Raw genomic sequence first — 22,971 nt, forward strand, 5'->3', positions numbered from 1 at the left:
TTTTTTTGTATAATGTAAATGTATTCACTGTAAAGAGTTGAAACAACTAATCAAAGATAACCACCATTAGCCAGTTTTGGTGATCTTCCTTCTCTACATCTCTCTTTACCTGCATACACTTGAACATGCTTGTGTGCAGCTCTGTGCAAATGAAAAGTACTCCTACCCTGAAGACACTGCTGACCCCCGACCTACTATCCACACCCTGCCGACCCAGGAACCCAGACTCGGTCAGGCCGCCACCCCATCTCCCACTAGAGGATGATCCTGTTTGGTTTAGGCCAATGTACACAGGGTGTTTTCCTGGCAACAGTTGATCGGTCTCAGGGAAATATGTGACTCAAGTGAGCTCAGCCTGGCTAAAAAGAAGCTATGGCCCCCAAGGAGAGGCTTCTTTCTCTCTCTTCCCTCCCCTTGTCCTATGAATGTAATATAAAAAACATGCATTCCCAGCAGCCACTGGCAAGCACCTTACAGTCACCCTCTGGTAAGGATGACTGTGCAAGGTGGCACGGTAGACAGGTGCAAGCAGCCGGGTCTCTGATGGCCTCATGGAAAGACTAGATTTTGGCACCTTCCTCCCCAGAACCACCTGACCTTTGAACTTAGAATTACGTGAGCTATATTATACAGCCCAGGAGACAGAATGAACTTGGTCTGTATGGCTGATAGGAAAAAAATCTACAAGATGTTAGACGAGGGTGGGGGGAGTACCCTCCATAAATTTTGGTATCTTTTGTATAAGTTTTTAAAGGATGCATATACCTATATTTTCTGATAAATGAATAAAATATTTCCCTAGAAGCATCCATAAGGAAACTGTCATCAGTGCTGAACTTTTGAGCACACAGCAGGGAGTAGAAACTTGAAGGGAGAGAGACCTTTTCCTCTTACATTTTCCTACAAGGTTTCATTTTTCACTATATTTCTATTTTACTTTTATGACAACATACAGTAAAATCAACAGGGATGTACAGATAGAGTTTAAATAGCAATTTTGTCTATTTAATGAAAAGAAAAACATTTTCTGTAATGGAAAAAAATTAAAATTCCGGTAGTTGCACCTGAGAAAGCCTGTTCTGGCAGCATCTCTCCTGGTGGAGAGAATGCACCCCTGCGGGGTAAGAATGAATCAGATTTAGAAAGCACAGCCTTTAGACGTCATTTCCCTAAAAGTGCACCCCGTAACAGTCCTTCAAGGGTACTGTAAACCTTTCCTGGGGCTGTCATAACAAAATACCATGGACCGGGGGGCTTAAACAATAGAAATTTGCTTTCTCATAGTTCTGGCATCTAGAAGTCAAGATCAAGGTGTTGGAGGGTGGGTTTCATCTGAGGTCTCTCTCTTTGGCTTGTAGATGGCCGTCTTCTGCCTGTGTCCTCACAATGTTTCCTCTGTGCATGTCAGCATCCAAATTTCTACTTCGTACAAGGACAGCAGTCTTGACTTTGACATATGAATCTGGTTGGGGGGGGCGGGGGGGGCACAATTAAGCCAATAACAGGCACTGATTACCATCCCCACTTTAGAGCCAAGGAAACAGGCTCAGAGAGGAGAATCAACGTGCCCCAGGCCACACAGCTTCAAAGTGGTGGCACTGAGGTCACAGACCCAGAACTACTGGCCCAGAGGCTCGGAATTACCACTCTGCTCTGTATAGGAGTAGCTATTAGGTAGTTTCCATTGAGAAAGTAAAGTAAGTCCATATTTAACCAAAGGATCTGCCTAATTCTGTTTGCCAGTTATCTCCTAGAATCCCAGGAGATTTGGCACAATGTTTTAAACACTGCAGTGCAGTGATCAGGATATAAGGGTCATAGTTGACAGTAGAGGGTGAATCTTCTCAACTCATTGACGTGCCAGTGCGCCTGCAAGGCCCTAACTGTCTTTGACCCCTCTCTTTCTCCTTCCTCTTATTCCCTCTGTCCCAGCCTCATTGCCCTCCTTTCTGATTCTCAAACATTCCACAAGGGCTTAGCTCCAAGCCATTCCCTGAACCTGGGTTACTCACTCCCCAGCACCCACCTGCCCAACTCCCCATCCATCCCTTCTAGTGTTTGTTCAGATCCCACTTTCTCAGGGAAATGGGCCCTGACCATCTTACTTAATTCTTCAATCCACTCCTGCCCTCCTGCTGCCCTCCTTTCCTGATCTTTTACTTTCCTGCATTGCCCTTATCACCTCTGCCATGCCAGATTATTTTTAATCTCTTATGTTTCTTATTTAGTGTCTGTTTATGCTTGATAGAGTTTAATCTCCATAAGGGTGGAAATCTTTATTTTGTCCACAAATATTTCCCAAGCTGCTGCAACAGTGTCTAGAAAATAGAAGGTTTTCTAAATTTTTTTTTTAATGTTTATTTATTTTTGAGACAGAGAGAGACAGAGCATGAACAGGGGAGGGTCAGAGAGAGGGAGACACAGAATCTGAAACAGGCTCCAGGCTCTGAGCTGTCAGCCCAGTGCCCGACGCGGGGCTTGAACTCACGGACCGCGAGATCATGACCCGAGCTGAAGTCGGCCGCTTAACCAACTGAGCCACCCAGGCGCCTCGAAAATAGAAGGTTTTCAATAGGTATTAGTTGAGTGAGAATTTTTAGAAGTGGTGGGAAATGGTTTCAATCAATCCCTTGCAATTAACCACAGAAAAGAGGGTGTATGAGGCTGTTCTGTGCCTCAGGTTCCAAAAGGACACTGTTTTCTCAAGGCTCCCTCCTCCCCTCCTTTAGGAAGCCCAGAGCCCCATTTTGTATCTTGCTTGTGCCCTGATGGGGAGATGATCACTTGTTTATTCTCCCTCACACAGAAGGGCCGTTGCCAGAGCTCCAGTCTAACCTAGCTATGTATCCTTGGAACCATGAGAGATTCCAAAAATAAAATCTGCAGCCTAAAATGCTGGTTTGTTAAAAATCGAGAAGTTTATAAATGGAGGCCCAGTACTAGAAGAGAAAAAAACTATAGGGACAGAAATCTAATCAGTGTTTCCCAGGAACACTGGAAGGAAGGGATTTCGCTGCAAAGGGATCATAAACTTTCAGGGTGTTGGAAATATTTTATATCTTGGTTGTGCTGGCTCATACATCAGTCACATCTTGTTGAATTATAAAAAGGGTAAATTTTACTGTGTGTCAAGTATGGTTCACTAAATTTGACCTACAAAGATACTATGGAGGTGGGGCATCGTGTAAGAACAAGATGTAACAGGACTGGCCATGAGTTGAGGAGGATGAGTGATGAGTACACCTACCTGTTTCTGTATATACTTGAAATTTTCCATATTGAAAATTTTAAAATAAAACGCATCTAACAAATACATGCAAGCAACAGAAAGCAATAAAACTGTACTGAAAAAAACTAAAGAGGATTGGTTTTCAATAAGGGTATCAAGACCAGTAGGTGGGGGAAAGACCGCTCACTTTAACAAATGGTGATGGAACAAGTGAATATCTGCATGTAAAAGAATGAAAGTGGGCCTGGCTGGCTCAGTCGGTTAAGCATCTCACTCTTGATTTCAGCTCGGGTCATCATCCCAGGGTCGGTTAAGCATCTCACTCTTGATTTCAGCTCGGGTCATCATCCCAGGGTCGTGGGATTGAGCCCCGTGTTGGGCTCCGTGCTGAGTGTAGAGCCTGCTTGAGGTTCTCTGTCTCTCCCTCTGCCCTTCTCCCCTGCTTGCATATGTGCTGGTTCTCCCTCTCTCTCTCTCTATCTCTCTAAAATAAATAAAACAAAATAAAAAATAAAATAAAATAATGAAAGTGGACACTTAATTCACTCCACATATAAATATTAACTCAAAATGAATCCAAGACTTACATTAAAAAGCTAAAACTATAAAATTCTTAGAAGAAAGACACAGGGGCAAATCTTTATGACCTTGGATTTGGCAATGGGTCCTTTAATATGGCACCAAAAGCACAAACAACCAAAGAAAAAATAGATAAATAAAAAATAGATAAGTAAGACTTCATCAAAATGCAAAACTTTTGTGCATGAAAGAGCATTATTCACTGAGTGAAAAGGCAACCCATAGAATGGAAGCAAATACTGTATCTGAAATCACATACAGGTATCCTCTGCTTTTTGAATGTTATCAGGCCACTTCGCTTTTTTTTTTTTTAACATTTATTCATTTTTTGAGAGACAGAGTGTGAGATGGGGAGACGCAGAGGGGGAGGGAGACGGAGACACAGAATTTGAAGCAGGCTCTGAGCTCTGAGCTGTCAGCACAGAGCCTGACACGGGGCTCGAACCCACGAACTGTGAGATCACCACCTGAGCTGAAATCAGCGGCTTAACCGTCTGAGCCATCCAGGCCCCCCCAGGCCAGTTAGGCTTTTTGAAAGACCTACATTAGTACCTGTTTTCACTAACCAAAGAGGATTTTCATTTTTATGAAAAAGATGAAAAGCAAAAATAGCATTCAGCATTGGTTTTGCAATGAGCTGTTGCAGAGGCAGTACGTAGCCCAAGCAGCGAGGGTGTCCCTCCCAAACTCCTTCCGTAGGAACTACACTCAGAGTCTCAGCATCCGGCCACCATAGTTATGAACTCTTTCTTTGAACATAAGTGCTTTATCTCAACTTACTTTGTACATCCATTAGCAAGATGTGTCCTAAAGTATCTGAAAAGCCTGAGAGATTATTTTTGGGCCCAAGAACGCTCAAAACTTTTTCCATAGAAGTTGACTTTTAAACAACATGGGTATGAACTGTGTGGGCCCACTTATACACAGATTTTTGGAGGGATAAATACAGCATGGTACTGTAAATGTATTTTCTCTTATGACTTTTCTTAGTAATATTTGTTTCTAGCTCACTTTATTATAAGAATATAGCATATAATACATATAACATGCAAAATATGTGTTAATCAACTGTTTATGTTATCGCTAAGACTTCCAGTCAACAATAGGCTCTTAGTACTTATGTTTTCAGGGAGTCAAAAGTTATACGTGGATTTTTGACTACATGGGGGGTTGACGCTCCTCACTCCCATGTTGCTCAAGGGTCAACTATAAATTAATAGTAACCACTTCTTCACTTTACGCCATTTCAGATTTCATAGGAATATTCTGGTTTGGGGTAGTGGGAAAAATCTGTATCTGATAAGGGTCTAGTATTCAAAACATATAGAGAACTCTTACAACTCATCAATAAAAAAAACAAACAAACAGGAAACCCATTTTTTCAAATGCTTTGAGAAAGGACTTTTTTTCCAAAGAAGGTAAAGAAATGGATACAACACTTGAAAATATTCAACATTATTCATTGTTAGGAAAATGCAAATCAAAATCACTATGATATACCACTTCACATTCAGGAGGATATCCATAACAAAACAAAAAAGTAGAACAAAGTTGGAGGACTCACATTTCCTGATTTTTAAAATTACTACAAAGCTACATTAATCAGCGTGGTACTGGCATAAGGACAGACAGATAGATCAAAGGAATAGAATACAAAGTCTGAAAACAGAGTCTTGCATATATGATCAATTGATTTTCAACAAGGGTCAAGACCATTCAACGAGAGATGACAGTCTTCTCAACAAATGGATATCCACATGCAAAAGAATGAAGTTGGATCCTTACCTCATACCATATATAAAAATTAATGTGGGGCACCTGGGTAGCTCAGTCGGTTAAACATCTGACTTTGGCTCAGGTCATGACCTCAAGGGTTGTGGGTTCAAGCCCCGTGTCAGGCTCTGTGCTGACAGCTCTGTGTCTCCCTCTCTCTCTGCTCCTCCCCCACTCACACTCTGTCTCTCTTTCTCTCAAAAATAAACATTACAAAAAATTTTAAAAATAAATAAATAAAAATTAGCACAAAATGGATCAAAAACCTAAATGTAGGAGATAAAACTATAACATTTTTAGAGAGGAACATAGGGAACATCTTTATGACATTGGATTTGCAATGATTTCGTGGATATGACACCAAAAGTTCAGGCAACAACAAAAATAGGTAAATTGGACAAAATGTAAAACTTTTGTGCCTCAAAGGATATTATTAAGATTGTAAAAAGACAACCCCCAGGATAGGAGAAGATATATGCAAAGTGTATATCTGATAAGGGATTAATATCCAAAATATATAAAGAGCCATTAAATTCAACAACAAAAACAACAAAAAAACAACCCAATACAAAAATGGGCAAAAAAAACCTTGAATAGACTTCTCTTCAAAGAAGATATACAAATGGCCAATAAGCACATGCAAGTATGTTCAACATCATTAATAGGGAAATGCAAATTAAAACCACAATGAGATACTACCTCATACCCATGAGGATGGCTATTAGAAAAAAGAAAAAGAGAGAAAGAAAGAAAGAAAGAAAGAAAGAAAGAAAGAAAGAAAAAATAAGGAAGGAAGGAAGGAGGGAGGGAAGGAAGGAAGGAAAAGAAAGGAAAGAAGGAAGGAAGGAGGGAGGGAAAGAAAGAAAAAGAAAGAAAGAAAGAAAGAAAAAAAGAAAGAAAGAAAGAAAGAAAGGGAAGAAGGAAGGAAGGAGTGAAAGAAAGAAAGAAAGAAAGAAAGAAAGAAAGAAAGAAAGAAAACAACAAGTGTTGGGAAGGATGTGGAGAAATTAGAATAATGGTGTATTGCTAGTGGGAATGTAAAATGGGGCAACCTCTGTGGAAAACATGGTGGGGGTTTCCTCAAAAAGCTAAACATAGAATGACCATATGATCCAGCAATTCCACTTCTAGGTATATGTCCAAAAGATCTGAAAGCAGGACTCTTAACATATACCTGGATACCAATGTTCACAACAGTAGTATTCATAATAGCCAAAAGGTAGAATGAACAAACCAAATGTGGTATTTGCATATAGTATAGAATATTATTTAGTTGTAAAAAGGAATTAAATTCTGAAACATGCCACAATATGGATAAACGTAAAAATGTCATGTTAAATGAAATAAGCCAGAGACAAAAGGATAAATACTGTATGATTCCACTCATATGAGGTACCTAGAATAGGTACATTCATAGAGATAGAAAGTGTAATAGACGCTACTAGTTGTTGGAGTAAGGGAGAAGAGAGAGTGATTCAATGGGGACAGAGTTTCTATTTGGGATGATGAAAAAGATCTGGAAATGGATAGAATGGCTACACAACATTGCGAATGTACTCACTGCCACTTAAAAATGGTCAAAATGGTAAATTGAATGTTATGTACATTTTGCCACAATAAAAATTTTCAAGAATATTACCTACATTACAGTTCAGTCTTTGTGCTGTAAAATTCTATGGGCCTTGACAAATGCTTAAATTTCTTGTATCCATCATTACCGTATCATATGGAACAACTTCATCACCCTAAAAAGTCCACTGTACTTTATCACCCCCCAGAATCCACTGTGCGTCACCTACTCAACACTTCTCCCACCCCCAAACTTATGGTAACCACTGATCTCTTACCGTCTCTATAGTTTTCCCTTTCCCAGAATGCTATGGAGCTAGAATCATGCAGCATGTGGCCTTTCAGAGCAGCGTCTTGCACTTAGCAATACGCATTTAAGGTCAATCCATGTCTTTTCATGGCTTGACAGCTCATTTCTTTTTATTGTTAAATGATATTCCATTGTGTGGGTGGAGCACAGCTTGTATATCCTTGCACTTATTAAATGACATATCAGTTGCTTCCAAGTTTTGGCAGTAATGAATGAGGCTGCTGTAAACATTCATGGGCAGTTTCACGTGGACATAGTTTCAAATCAGTTGGGTTTCTCTTTTATTTTTTTACTCTTAAGTTAACATATAAAATTAACTTTAAAAAGTCTGTAATTTTATAAGTTTTAACACACATACAGATTTGAGTAACCACCACTACCACCGGGATACAGAAAGTTCCATGACCCTAAAAAACTCCCTTGTGCTACCTCTTTGTGTAAAGGTCAAGCCCTTCTCCTTCCTGAACCCTCAGCAACCACTGATATGTTCTCCTATAGTTTTGCCCTTTCCAGACTGTCATACACATAAAATCATATAGCTTTGAGTCTGGTTTCTTTCACATAGCCCAATGCTTTAGAGATGCATCCCTGTTGCTGCGTGCATCAAGAGTAATTCCTTTTTACTGTTGGGTGTTGTTGGATTGTACGGATGCCCCATAGTTTATTCATCCATTCACCCATGAGAGGACATGTGGGTCTTTTCCAATTTTGGGCTACTATGAATAAAGGTGCTAAAAACATTAATGCACAGATTTGGGGTAAATATAAATTTTCATTTCTCTAGGGCAAATATCTAGGAATGGAATTGCTGGTCACCTGGTCAGTGACTTCACAAAAGATTGATAAACTGTTCTCAGAGTCACTGTGCCATTTTACATTCCCACTGGCAATGATGTGTAAGTTTCCCATTCTCAGAGTCCCTGCCAACATGCTTGATGTTGTCATTTGAAAAATGTCTTAGCTGTTCTAACAGGTGTGCAGTGTTATCTCATCGTGGTTTTACTTTGCATGTCCCTAATGACATTGCACATTATTTCATGCACCTGTCTCCTGTACATCCTCTCTGGTAAAGTGCCTGTTAAAATCCTTCCCAATCTTTTATGTCTGTTGGTTTTCTAGTGTTGAGTTTTGAGAGTTCTTTATGTATTCTGCATATCGTTTTCATTGGTTATGTGATTTTTAAATATTTTCCCCAGTCTTTGGCTTGTGTTTTTATTGTCTTAACAGTATCTTTGGCAGGGCAGAGTTGTGTAATTTTGATCAAGTTCCATTAATAATTGTGCTTTTGGTATCATAATAAGAATTCTTGGCCTAACCCAAGTTCATAAAGATTCTCTGTTATGTTTTCTTCCAAAAGTTGATAGTCTTATGGTTTATATTTAGATCTATGATACATCTTGAATCAATTTTACATACAGTGTGAGTTGAGGTTCAAGGTTCTTATTCTACTTATGGATGTCCAGTTATCCAGCACCATTTGTTGAAGACTGTCCTATACCTATTGAACTGCCCTCCAATCCTGGTCAAAAATCAATTCACCGTATTTACGTGGGTTTATTTCTGGAATTTATTCTGTTCTATGTTGGCATCTTCTAAAAGTTGAAGCAAAGAAAGATCTTACGCCAACTGTACCTGTAAACAAAAGGTTAACAAATATCCTCTGTACAGTCAAAACTGACCTTGGGTTAACTTTCTAGAAACCTCACAGAGCTGGAGCGTCTACACTCTTTGTGGTAAAAATGAGCCCAGATCGGTAAAGTGCCTCTGGATTACAAGGACCATGAATGGTGTGTAAGTGCCTGGCAGGGGGCCGTGGCTCTGGGCTTCCCTGAGTGTCGTGACATGTGAGCGGGACCTGTGGCCCTGGAGGCTCCGCCTGCAGAACCACGTGCAGGATACTTGCTCCTAGTTGGGACGTGAGCTTGGCCCTGACACCCACCTTTGTGATCTCGTTCTCTCACATTTAATCTTCCACTAGGACTGCTCTGTGCACAGCTGCAAAACTACTGCTGAAGAAACACACCCGACTGCCAGGTCCGGACCTCTATCCTTCTCAGTGAACCCAGCGCCACGCGTGGGCTATTCCAGGTACTGAATAGGATTGCCTCGTGAAACCTAAGACCAGCCGCTGGTGGGCATTACAGTAACCAACTAATTCTGCCTTGTACCAGTTCATGTAATACATCTACTTCACTGTTAAAATACCCAGTGGTCGAGAATATAGATTTGTTTGAGATCTGCGTGCAATTAGAAAAATAGTTATACCTTACTTCCTAATAATGCCTAACCTAAACATCATCCTCTCCTCACTGTAATAGATTTGTACTTGTCTTTGTTCAGTGTCTCAAGGGAGTAAAATAGTCAACATTATTTGCTTTCACCCAGGAAAATTAATAATTCACTTGGACCCAGGAATCCACTGACGCCTCATCACAGTTAAACCAAGACTCAAAGGAGATGCTATTCCCTAGGTGATCGCTCTGACCCTATATGTAAATGAGCTCTTCTGAGGTCCCCTGATGTGATGACTCTAAGACTCACTTTAAGTATCTGCCCACTGACGTGCCAAGACACATCAGCTGACGGAAGGACAGTATCTAAGAAAAGATCGCAAATTCATCAAAATTACCCACAACCAACCACCAGAAGACAGTAAGAAGGATTTCTGAGACTAACTGGGTATCGTGTGCAATGCGTACCAAACTTTTCTGAAACAGCAAGGACTTGATACCATTTGCCTAAATCAAACCCTTTAGAATCTCCTTCATGGAATGGAAAAAGCAGAGATGGAAAAGACTTGCTGTGGTCTCACGACTTTCATCTACAGTCACCTGAACTGCATCTCCCAGATTACCATAAAGCTTTCTTTTCATAGGTACATGAAAGGAAAGGTGAGCTGACATCTAAAGCTGTTAACACACGGCGCATATCAAAGATCCATGGCCTATTATTAACCTGTCTTTTGACCCAGTAGTTAAGGCATATCCCATTTGTCTCAGAGCAAATTCAGCCTTAGCTAACCCAACAGACACATCTCCAGATCTCATACTGGAACTGTAAAATCTGATGGTACCACATGCAGGACAGTGCTTACTTCTAACTGAGATCATCTATTATTTTTCTGCTATTTAATTAACTAATTATGAAATACTGTTACCTTTTCCTCCTCAAGTGCTATTCTTTGTTGTAACACTCTAAAGTAGCAATTTATTATTTTTCCTGGAGGTATAAATAATATTTTGTAAATAGCCTCCTAGGGATTGTGATCCTGCCTATAAAATTTGGCCAACTTGAGGTGACCATCAACAATTAGAACCTCGCTTTGGCTGACACAATTAATGAGTCCAGCCCTTAGAGCTCAAGTAGTTAGTTATGGATAATAGAATAACCTTGGAGTTCGCACTATTACTAATACTCCATCTTTACCTAGATTTTGTTCCAGAGGTGGGATGGAACAATCCATCACCTAACTGAAGGAAAAAGGCAACCTGACTACTCAAGGTAGACTCAGGAAGTTGTTGGATTTGTCTTTAGGCCTGAGAAATACTGGGTCATGGTTTCTATGTGCTTTCCAGTCCCATCTTATAATATTCTTAATTATTCTTGTTTGTCTCATAGTTGTTCAATGTCTGTTGTCCAGAATCGCAAATGCACATCAATCAAAGACAAAACGAGATGAAAACATGTTGATTGATACTCAACTGATCATCAGACTTCTGGAAATGAAACCTCATCTTCAAGAAGAATCAATAACACTGGTAGAACTCTGCTTAATTCCTAGGGTATTTCCTGCAATTCTACCGGATGGAAGATTAAAAAGAGAGACTGAGGGAAAAAAATTGCTATCCTCCTACAAAAAAATTATCTGACCACAACAATGAATAACTACTATAACCAGCTTTAAATTCATCCTGATCAACCCATAACAACTTCATCCCAGCAGTTACACTTCTGAAAAAACAGCCAATTGGCAAGAGCCTCCTTTCAATGGAAAAACATCTGCAAGTTAGCCAGTCATCAAGAATCACTTGCTTTCACAGTTAAAAGTTAAAAAAAAAAAAATCCTTAAACATTACTGCTTTTGAAAATCCACCAATCCCTGAACTCTGTGTGTCCCAAGAAAAAAAGGAGGCATAAGACTATTTGAAGAAAAAATGGCCAAAAGTTTTCTAAATTTGGTGAAAACTATTAATCCCACAGATTCAAGAGACTCAACACATTCCAAACAGAATAAACTTTTTAAAACTATACAAAATACATCATAACTGAATTGCTAAAACTTCTTGATAGTCTTAAAAGCAGCCAGAGGGGAAAAAAGACTCATTATATACAGATAAAGACTTTGTTTCCAAAATTAAGCAAGCCAGAAGGCAATGGAACATCTTTTTTCTTCTTCTTTTTTTTTTTTTTTGAGTGAGTGCACGTGTGTGCAAGCAGGACCGGGCAAAGGGAGAGGGTGAGAGAGAATTTAAGCAGGCTCCCCGCTCAGCACAGAGCCCAACGTGAGGCTTGATCTCACGACTGTGAGATCATGACCTGAGCCGAAATCAAGAGTCTGAGGCTCAACCGACTGAGTCACCCACCCAGGTGCCCCATTCATTTTCTTTTTCATTTTTTTTTAATGAAGTTGACACGCAATGGTACACTAGCTTCAGGTGTACGACATAGTGAGTTGACTAGTGTATTTGTTATGCTGTGCTCCCCACAAGTATGGCTACCAATGGTCCCCATACAATGCTATTACAGTACCGACAATGGAACATCTCTAAAGTACTGCAAGAAAAAAGTGTCAACCTCAAGTATGCCTAACATCCACTCCTATACACTATACTGCCACTGTCTCTTGTCTACACTACTGGAATAGTTTCCTAACCAGTTTCCCTACGTCCATCCATGGCACTTTCCAATCCATTCTCCAACAGAAATCAGATTACTTTTATTAATATGCAAACAGAACCCTGTAACTCCCCTGCTCACAAAAATGGTGGTCTACTTCCCTCTCAGTAAAGTCCAAAGCCCTTGACATGGCCTGCAAGTCCTATCTACTTTTCCCCCCTCTCTTCCGCTCCTGCCCCTCCAGTTCCCACTGAGTCAGCTTTTTGCAGCCTCAAACACTCACGAGTGCATCCTCCTGGTCAAGAGAAGAACTCTCCCTCCCATTCCTACTTGTGTGTCTCACGTCAGGTCCTAACTGCAAAGCCCATAGGAAACCTTTCTTGACAACTCCCATCCTCCCAAACCCAGTTAGGCTCTAATGTGTTCCCGTAAGCATGGTGCACAGTACTTTTTCATCTAAGCACTCGTCAGTGTTTGTAAGGCTATATTTATTTGTGTGAAGATTTGATTGTTGTCATTCTTCTTCCTAGACAGTAGGTCCTTGACATTGGCTCAGCATGGAATATGCAGCAATAAATATCTGGCATGTGGTATGCACTGAGCAAATACTTAGTGGAATAATGAGTGAATTATAGGTGACCATTTTACCTCAGAATTATGAGGAGATAGGCTGGTGTCTTCTTTACAGAAGAAGAATACAGAAGGGTTTTCCTGTTCTTTCTGAAAGGACTGTGGGAGACCATTCTACTGTGCACGTCTCCAGAATTAGAAACCACCGAGGCAGACTTGAAGAAGCTCATTATAGCTCCTGCCAAAGACAAGGATCAAGGCTCAGCCTTTGCCGTGGCATCGCTTTCACTCTTGCTTACGCACCAGGAAGGAAATGATTCACACTTGACAATCACACAATCTGGTGTATTTACTTTGCATGCCTACCTCCCCTAAGTCCCAGGCTCTTAGAATATATACTGGTGGAGGCAGGAAGAATTTTTCTTCCCACTTCCCAAAACTCAAGGGAAGAGAATGGGACACAAAGGATCCGGCAGTTAAAACTGACATACGGGGTTGGGGCGCATGGGTGGCTTAGTCGGTTAAGCATCTGACTTCAGCTCAGGTCATGATCTCGCGGTTTGTGAGTTCGAGCCCCACATCAAGCTCTGTGCTGACATCTCAGAGCCTGGAGCCTGCTTCAGATTCTGTGTCCCCCTTTCTCTCTGCCCCTCCCCCACTCACCCTCTGTCTCTGTCTCAAAAATAAATAATAATAAAAAAAAAAGTTTAAACTGACACAGAGGGCTGTGTGCTTGTGGCTCAGGGAAACAGGCCCAGCCTGAGTTCCACGGGCCCAGAACTCAAGGACCTACTGATATGAATGCGCCATGTTAATCATGGCAAAGTTCCACCCTTTATGGAGGCTTTAGGGTATAAAATGACTGCTTTGTTGCGTAGGGTCCTAGAGTTGCAGAGGAAATCAATTCCATTTATATACTTTAAATAAATTTATAAGCAATAAAGGTCTAATACTGTAAATGACAAAATCTTTTCCCTTGCCAAGCACTTCAAACAGCAAACTCAACAATGGCAGTTAATGTATCATTCAAAAGACACACACAGGGGTACCTGGGTGGTTCAGTTGGTTAAGCGTCTGACTCTTGATTTCAGCTCAGGTCATGATCTCACAGTTGTGAGATCGAACCCTGCATCAGGCTCTGTGCTGACAGTGTGGAGCCTGCCTCAGATTCTTCCCCACTCCTCTGCTTGTGTCCGCTCTTAAACGAACAAACAAACAAATAAATAATAAATAAACAACCTTAAAAAAAAAAAAGTCATGTAATCAATTAACTCATTACACTTGACCATTCCACCTGTGAATCCAAATGTAATCATCACCTCAAAGCTGGTTGACCATAATCAAGTCTACAAAAATGCCCCATTGAAATAATGCACCCTGGGGGAAAAATACAGTCTCAAGCCAGGGACACACTGACTCTTTAAGAGGGATTTAAAGCCTTACACCCCTGCCTTCTTCCCAGCAGTTCTATTCTCCCGTCTGGCCAGCATTTCCTCCTGCAAAATTAAGGGCATTTCTACTGTCTCTCCCAGCTCTATCCACCTAAGGTTTTCCCATATTCAAGGCCTGCTGCAGCATACATGTGCACATGATCTGGTTTATTTTTAGCCCACAGGCCACTCAGGGATGAGGTAAGAATTCCAAGCGAGGTTCAAATTTGCAATAATACCAGTGGCCCAAGTACACAACTTCAGGCTGCCAAAACTTGGTTTAAAAATATCTTAGAGCTACCGAATCACACCAAACTATTTTACAATGAGAAAACTGCGATCCAGAGAAATTTCATTTCTCCTGATTTTCCTACTCATCTTTCAAGATTCAGTTCAGCCACACACCCATAAGACTCCCCTGACCACTCCCTGCTGTCATCCACTCCAAATATTTACTGACTGTTAGGTGCCAGCCCCTACTGCGGGCACTTGAGATCCACCAGTATACAACTGAGACAAAAATCCTTCCCCTTGAATAGCTTACACTGTAGCTGGAGACAGGCAATAAACAATAAGTATACTAAATACAAATGGATAGTATAAATCCTACAGTAGGTGGAAGGCTATAAATACTGTGGAGGTGGAGAATAGAGTGGGGAAAAGGAGATCGGGAGGGCCGGGGCGGTGGGGGGGATTTGGATTGTGATTTTTTAAATAGTCACATAGGCCTTGTTGAGAAGGTGGCAGTTGACAAGAACCTAAACGGGGTGAGGAAGTTAGTTATGCAGGCATCTGGGAGAAGAGCGTGTCAGGCAGGGGGACTGCCCATGCGAATATTCTTAGGTAGGAGTATGCCAGGCGAGCACAAGAAACCATGAGCACACGGGTGATGGGGAAGGGATGGGGAGGAACTGATCATGCAGACAGCTCTGGGGACCACTGCCAGGGCTTTGGCCACTGCACGGTTTGAGCAGAAGAGGGAGATGATCCGACTTCTGATCTCCAAGGTTCGCTCTGGCTGTTTCACTGAGAATAGAATGTGGTGGAAAGCGACAGAAGCACAGAAACCTGATGAGGGCTATTGCAGTAACTCAGGTAGGAGATGACGGCAGCTTGAAACAAATGGTAGCAGTGAAGGGAGACGTGGTGAGAAGTGGTTGAATTCTGCCCATATTTTGAAAATGTGACCAACAGAACTGGTTGACAGATTGGATGGACTATAACGAGAAAGAGTCTTTCTGAGGGTTTTCTTTTTTTAAGTCTCAGCTACATACTTACTAAATATTCCAATTCATCATAATGTGTCTTAATTTTTTCCCCATCTTTCACCCTGCATTAAGCTGAGGGAAGTCATGCTGTAGCCACTTCCGCATTCCCAACGCCTCCTGCAGCATTCCATACATATTTGCCAAATAAATGAACATTAAGCACGGCAGATGTGAGTTCACATTGGACCCGATACTGTCTTTAACATCTCTCTGCCAAGATGTGTTCTGCCTCGGGTATGAAAGTCCACTTGCTGGTTATCAATAGAGACGTGAGGTCAGTCCGGCCCCAATCTAACGAGTTCAGGCTCCACAGGCTGGTCTCCCTTTCCTGACCGCATTAGTTTTCTGTTGCTGTGTAACAAATTATCACAAACCTAGCGACTTAAAACAACACACATTTATAATATCAACTTTCCATGGGTTAGGAGCCCAGCCACATGGGTCCTCTGTTGGGTTCTCGAAAGTCTACAATCAAGATGTCAGCCAGGCTGTGTTCTTACTTTGGGGGTGGAACCGGGGAAGATCCTGCTTCCAAGCTTATTCAGGTTGACAGGGCAGTTAATTTCCTTGGGCTGTAGAACTGAAGGCTCCATCTTTTTGCCAGCTGTGGGCTGGGGGCATCCTGATGTTCCTAGAGGCCACCTGCAGTCCTTTGCTATATGAGCTTCTTCAACATGTTCACATTCATCATCAAGCTGGTAAGGAGAGTCATCAGTCTGTTAAAAAGAAGTGTTATACACCATAAAGGAATCCCAGGAGTGACATCCCAGCACCTTTGCTTTATTCTGTTAGGTAGAAGCAAGTCACAGGTCCCACACTTGAGAAGAAATTACACAAAGGCAATGGGGGTCACCTTAGGGTCTGTCCACCAGAACGACTTCTATCATTAGAATTTTTTCACCATGCCAGCAATTCTGACCCACTACTAGTTCTGGCATAGCAGGGCCCTCTAGAACTCACTGTCCAATACATATGTGACTAGTGTGACAGAAGAAGTGAACTTTGAACTTCTTTAAAACTTTAATGAATTTAGGGGCCTCTGGGTGGCTCAGTCAGTTAAGCATCCGACTTCGGCTCAGGTCATGATCTCATAGTTTATGGGTTTGAGCTCCACTATGGGCTCTGTGCTAAAAGCTCAGAGCCTGGAGCCTGCTTCAGATTCTGTGTCTCCCTCTCTCTCTCTATCCTTCCCCAGCTTGTGCTCACTCTCTTTCAAAAATAAATAAACACTTTTTTTTCATTTTTTAATTAAATTTAAAAACTGATACTCAACTCAGTTATTGGAGAAATTTTTATGTGTCTTTGGAACAACCTGAGTATATATATCTTTTTCAACTAACTTTTATGAAATCTGGATACTAAGTATTTCCCCTGAAACTTTAGCGTTCAAATTGAGATGCGCTGTTAATTACAACATCTACATCAAATTTCAAAAACTGAGTACAAAAAATATCTCATTAATAATTTTTATGTTGATTACAGGTTGAAATGATAACATCCTGTATATATTGGGCTAAACAAATCATATTATTAAAATAATTTTCATCTCTTTTTCTTTTTTTTTCAATGCGTTACCAGTTAATGGAGTGTTACATATGCGGCTCGCATTCCCCCGCCTAGAGAAAATACAAAGAGGTGTTGGGCTTACAATAAGTTTGGAAAGACACACCATCAAAGTTAGCTAATAAGGCAAGACAATATCTGACTTATCTGACTAACGCCAAACAATAACTACTGTAGAGGGCCCGAGGAGGGAAGGAGGAGACGCCCACAGGCCGGCCAAACCAGAGAAGGCGAGCCAGAAGGCGTGAGCTCTGAGCGAAGGCGCCGCAGGGCGCGCTGCGCACGCACCACCCTGCGCTCCGCCGGTTTGACCCCGCCGCCGCGCCGTAGGTCAGGCTGCACGCCGCCGGCTGCCATGGCGAACGTGTCCGAGCGGACGCTGCAGTTGTCTGTGCTGGTGGCCTTCGCGTCTGGAGTGCTCGTGGGCTGGCAGGCGAACCGGCTGCGGAGGCGCTACCTGGACTGGAGGAAGCGGAGGCTGCAGGACAAGCTGGCGGTGACTCAGAAGAAGCTGGACTTGGCCTGAGACCCCGCGCGCGCCCGCGCGCCCACCTCGCCTTGCGCTGGCGGGGCCTCCGGCGGGGCTCCGACACGTGACCTGCGGTCTCCGTACACACTCTGCAGCGCCTTGCTCTTGATGGAGTCGGTGAGCGGTACTGACGGTACGGAGACTAAGCGGAGATGTCGGGGACGGGCGGATATCGTGGGGCAGGAGCGCCTGTGGATACCATATAGGAGGTGACTCTCTCCCACAGACACCAGAGAGAGGAGGTTTTCTTTTCCCCCAAAAAACGTACACTGTGGTGTCGTAGTTCAGTTCACTGCGTGCCTTTAGTGGGCATGCCTTACCACGTGCAGTATCGTTGCACCTTGACATTAAACTTCTGGAAAGTAAGCTACTGGAAAGAAGGAAAGGAAAAAAGAAAACGGATCGTGGGGGTATGCCGGCCACCTCCTTTCCCCCATGTCATTCTTTTCAATAGTATCCTTGGTAGATCTTGGTATATCTTTGCATTCATGTTTTGTAATCTCCAGTCTGAATTCTTTGGTTCTTAGCCTGGTAAAGTGGAAAGAGCACTGGCCTGGAAGTTAGGAGCCTTGCATCTAGTGGTAGCTTTTTCATCAGAGCTATGCAGATTTTCTTATCTGTAACATCAGATCTCATAGTTTAACTCCACAAGACAATAATTTTAAGTTAACGATTATATATTTCTAATTGTTTTTCTCTTCTGTTTCCAGCAGTTTGTCGAAGATGGATACAGAACACTGGACAGATCTAATTTCTCGTTGCACTTTATGAGTCAATTTTATTTTCAAAATAAAAAAAATTCTTAAACCTCTTTGAATCTTTTATCACAAGGAAAAGTAGTATCTTGCCTGGCAAGCAGTTCACTGCATCAAAAGATCGGGATTCTCAAAACTCATCTGTTAGTGTTTTGAGCAGATAATCTTTTTTAAGGAATATATGGCAATTCCTTGGTACAACTGCAAAGGAGAGTTGGCCCAGGGACCATGAGGAGTCCTTGGACCTGTGCAGTAAAGCAAGGGACTGTGTAAAAATAACTGAGTTAAGGATGATGTATGTAAGACTTTTGCACTTATGAGAGTGACAACATACTCCAATTTTTATTGGTAAACACTTCATTTATGTGTTACTGTGTTATATACATTAAAGGAAACCCCCTCTTGACTAGAGCTTAGTGATAAATTCCAACTGTTATCTAAAAATCAAGAGTGACTAAGGCCTTGTCTATTTTTAATTTGCAAGAGGTGTTTTCTATAACACTGTCCTTGCTCATTCTTACAAAGATTAATTTTGTGTCTCAGCACATTAACATAAGAAAATTCAAACAAGTTTCCACACAAAGCTTTTATTTTTTATTTTTTATTTTTTTGTTCCATTTTACTGGAGCCATCATGCTTTATTACTTCCAACTCTTATTTTCCTTCTGTGAACACAAAGACTAAAATGTTGGTTCTTAGAGCTTATCCCATCTGGCCTGCAGTTTGCTTCTCAACCATATGAGAAGATAGAGGCCATTAGGCTAGAATTCCCTCATTGTTCTTCCTCTCAATAGCTCTGTTGAAGGGCAGTGGTTTTCAAAAGGGCTGCACAATATAATCATCTAGAGAGCCTTAAAAATTTCAGCATGCCACAGATTTCCATTTATGTAGTTTGGGGTATGCCTGAGCATTGGGCTTTTTAAAGCTCGCCAAGTGATTGTGATGCCCAGCAGTGGTTCAAAACCACTGGTTTGGAGGCTTTATCTCATTGGCTTTTCCTTTCTCACAAGAGAAGATGCACACATCGCTTCCAAGGCTGACTCCTCTTTGGCCTCTGTTGAATTCTGCATCTCTCAGCCCCCTTCCTTGTTCTCTAGGACACAGTGTATTTCTAGCACCTGCAGTCTATCCCTGCTTTCCAAATTCTTTTTATAAACCTGCACAGATCTTGACTTTGGAAAAAAAATCTTTGGTTGGCCCCATCATTTGCTAATTAGAAAAAATGGCCTACTATCACTTCCTAAATGCTTTGCCCATTAAATTCCTGGAGTCTGCCCTCTGCATGCTCCAGAGCCATTGTTATCGAACGGCCATTTATGAATTTTTAATTTTCACCTCCAGAGTATTTGATAATGCCAGTTTCTCCCTGGAAATTATTCTTGCCATACTTCCCTAATAACATAAAATTACCCACGTTCCCAAACTTTTACTACTGCTTCAAGTTCCTGAAACTTCAATCCTTGGGCCTCTGCTCTATCCTTTCCCTTTGGTTTCCAAGCCAGTCCCCAGGCTTAATGGACACATCCAAGCAGAACCCTCTCTAAGGTATTTCTATCCTACCTGATCCTTTTATTTCCAGCTTCACCCTTTCAAGTGTGTAGTGGGTGTTTTCACTGGTAATCTTACTCGAGAACTCAAATCCCATGTGTACGGTTCACTTGGCAGGAAATTCTGCATGCCAGGTGGCACTTCCATGGCAATCTTTGGTAGTTGGTACAGCTTCATGATTCTAGTCCACCACCCTAGCTCATAAGCTCTTTGAGGCCAGTGCCTTAAACATCTTGTACCACAGGTCTAACCAGCGCTTTGCACCAAGGTGCTCATAAATATTTGACACTTTTATTTGAGGTGGATTGTCTTACGGTCCTGAAGTAGGCAACTTTCTCTGTCCTCTGCTGTAATCTCTCATTAGCGGATCCCTAACTACTTAGTTCTGCTAACTGTACATAATGAGCCTCTCAAAAGCCATTGAATACGTTTTCAGTGTCTCCTGTGAGGTAGCAATACAAAGTTAATATTCATTTTAACAGAGTTGGAAGAAAATCATAGTTTTACAAAATGGCTTGTTCTCAGGAGAAATAGTCATCATGCTTTGCTTTGGTTTTGGCAACCTTACTACCAACCTTTCGTGTTTTAGGTTACTTTGGTTTTCATGATGGCAAGAGAGAAGCAAAGACTGTTAATGTGACTATGCTGAGCATCACAAATCAAAAGAAACGTAAATTTATGAAAAAGAAGGCAGCTGAGTACTCTCATCCCTTATAGCACACTAAATACTATTGAAATAGTATTTCTCTTGGGGCGCCTGGGTGGCTCAGTCGGTTAAGCGGCCGACTTCGGCTCAGGTCACGATCTTGCGGTCCGTGAGTTCGAGCCCTGTGTCGGGCTCTGGGCTGATGGCTCAGAGCCTGGAGCCTGCTTCCGATTCTGTGTCTCCCTCTCTCTCTGCCCCTCCCCCATTCATGCTCTGTCTCTCTCTGTCTCAAAAATAAATAAAACATTAAAAAAAAATACTATTTCTCAACGTTGAAAGTGCACATGAAACACTGAGGTATTATTAAACATAGGTTCTGATTCTGTAGGTCTGTGATGGGGCCTGAGAACATGCATTTTTTCTTTTTTGAGAATATGCATTTCTAACAAGCTCCTAGATGATGTTGATGATGCTGATCCAGGACTTAAAGGAATAAATGGTTATAACTCTGAATATAGTACAAAATGGATAAAATCAGTCATCTTTCACTTGAGATGAATAAGAGTAATCAGCTTTTTTGCATCCTTCCTCATCGCTCATACATATACACACATGTAGGGGGTTTATTTGTTTATTTTTACCAACATAGAATTATACCATATTCATGACTGTAACTTTTCCATTTAAAATATGGAAATCCTTATAGATCTGATCTACAATATTTTTTTCTAATTTATACATACATATTTAAATAAGGATTTCATAAATGATGGATTTTGCTTACCTCTTACAATAGCACTCCTTTCTCATTTGTTGTGATAAACCTGTTTTTTTGTTCGTTTGTTTTCACACAGAACGCTTCAGGGGGCACCTGGGTGGCTCAGTTGGTTAAGCATCTAACTTTGGCTCAGGTCCTGATCTCACAGTTCTCGGGTTTGAGCCCTGCGTCTGGCTCTGTGCTGACAGCTCAGATCCTGGAGCCTGCTTCGGATTCTATACCTCCCTCTCTCTGCCCCTCCCCTGCTTGTGCTTAGTCTCTCACTCTCTCTCTCAAAAATAAATAAACATTTAAAAAAATGTTTTTAAATATAGAACGCTTCAGGAATTTGCCTGTCATCCTTGCACAGAGGCCATACTAATCTCCTTACGGTTTCAGTTTTAGTGTACGAGCTGCCCACGTGAGCACTGTTACGAATCTTTTTTTTTAATTTTATTTTTTATTTTTTTTAATTTACATCCAAATCAGTTAGCATATAGTGCAACAATGATTTCAGGAGTAGATTCCCTAGTGCCCCTTCCCCATTTAGCCCATCCCCCCTCCCACAACCCCTCCCGTAACCCTCAGTTTGTTCTCCATATTTATGAGTCTCTTCTGTGTTGTCCCCCTCCCTGTTTTTATATTATTTTTGTTTCCCTTCCCTTATGTTCATCTGTTTTGTCTCTTAAAGTCCTCATAGGTGTGAATCATATGATTTTTTTCTCTGACTGACTCATTTCACTTAGCATGATACCTGCCAGTTCCATGGCAAGATTTCATTCTTTTTTTTTTTTTTTTTAATGTTTATTTATTTTTGAGAGAGACAGAGAATGCGAGTGGGTTAGGGGCAAAGAGAGAGGGAGACACAGAATCCGAAGCAGGTTCCAGGATCTGAGCTGTCAGCACAGAGCCCGACGCGGGGCTCGAACTCACCAGCTGTGAGATCATGACCCGAGCTGAAGTCGGATGCTCAACCGACTGAGCCACCCAGGCGCCCCGAGATGTCATTCTTTTTGATTGCTGAGTAATACTCCATTGTGTGTGTGTGTGTGTGTGTGTGTGTGTGTGTGTGTGTGTGTACATATATATATATACCACAACTTCTTTATCCATTCATCCATCGATGGACATTTGGGCTCTTTCCACACTTTGGCTATTGTTGATAGTGCTGCTATAAACACGGGGGTGCATGTGTCCCTGCGAAACAGCACACCTGTATCCCGTGGATAAATGCCTAGTAGTGCAATTGCTGGGTCGTAGGGTAGTTCCATTTTTAGTTTTTTGAGGAACCTCCATACTGTTTTCCAGAGTGGCTGCACCAGCTTGCATTCCCAACTGTTACAAATCTTTTTAATGAAGATACTACGTTGGGCCATTTATGTGAATTTTTAAGTATCATGAGCCATAATGCAGAAGTTAACTCAAACTAAAGACATGAGCTACAAAAAAGCAGATCATACCAAATTATTGTCAAGATATGAAGAACAACAACTCATATAGGTACGGAGTAAATTAGTACAACTTTGGGAAAATAGGCAGGATCTACTAAAGCTGAACATAAAGCATGCCCTGTGGCCGAGCACTGTATACTTGTGCGTACTACGTATAT

General features: G+C 41.5%; 1 protein-coding gene, 1 long non-coding RNA gene and 1 other non-coding gene across 5 annotated transcripts; 1 reads left to right on the forward strand and 2 right to left on the reverse strand.

Moving 5' to 3' along the window:
• Positions 1 to 1,055: 1,055 nt before the first annotated feature.
• Positions 1,056 to 13,954, reverse strand: LOC122215095. Its single transcript, XR_006200235.1, has 3 exons — positions 13,916 to 13,954; positions 12,945 to 13,104; positions 1,056 to 1,462 (listed from the first exon to the last, which is right to left on the reverse strand). It is a non-coding gene; the product is annotated as an uncharacterized LOC122215095 (long non-coding RNA).
• A 3,513-nt stretch (positions 13,955 to 17,467) lies between these two features.
• Positions 17,468 to 18,452, forward strand: MTLN (mitoregulin). 3 transcript variants are annotated; one of them, XM_042930263.1, is made up of 2 exons: positions 17,468 to 17,773; positions 18,367 to 18,452. In XM_042930263.1, the coding sequence occupies exon 1, from the start codon at positions 17,483 to 17,485 to the stop codon at positions 17,651 to 17,653; it is 171 nt and encodes a 56-aa protein (XP_042786197.1). In that variant the 5' UTR covers positions 17,468 to 17,482; the 3' UTR covers positions 17,654 to 17,773; positions 18,367 to 18,452. The 3 variants fall into 3 exon arrangements, with proteins under 3 accessions (XP_042786197.1, XP_042786196.1, XP_042786195.1); XM_042930262.1 differs by having other exon boundaries at positions 17,468 to 17,789; positions 18,370 to 18,447; XM_042930261.1 differs by having other exon boundaries at positions 17,468 to 17,789; positions 18,367 to 18,445.
• Positions 18,453 to 21,687: 3,235 nt separating this feature from the next.
• LOC122216723 lies at positions 21,688 to 21,791 on the reverse strand. Its single transcript, XR_006201072.1, has one exon. It is a non-coding gene; the product is annotated as a U6 spliceosomal RNA (small nuclear RNA).
• Between the last annotated feature and the right edge of the window lie 1,180 nt (positions 21,792 to 22,971).

Source organism: Panthera leo, chromosome A3 (assembly GCF_018350215.1).
Source record: "Panthera leo isolate Ple1 chromosome A3, P.leo_Ple1_pat1.1, whole genome shotgun sequence".
NCBI lineage: Eukaryota > Metazoa > Chordata > Mammalia > Carnivora > Felidae > Panthera > Panthera leo.

Coding starts and splice junctions, on each gene's coding strand:
- MTLN (XM_042930263.1), top strand. CDS start 17,483: ATGGCGAACGTGTCCGAGCGGACGCTGCAGTTGTCTGTGCTGGTGGCC.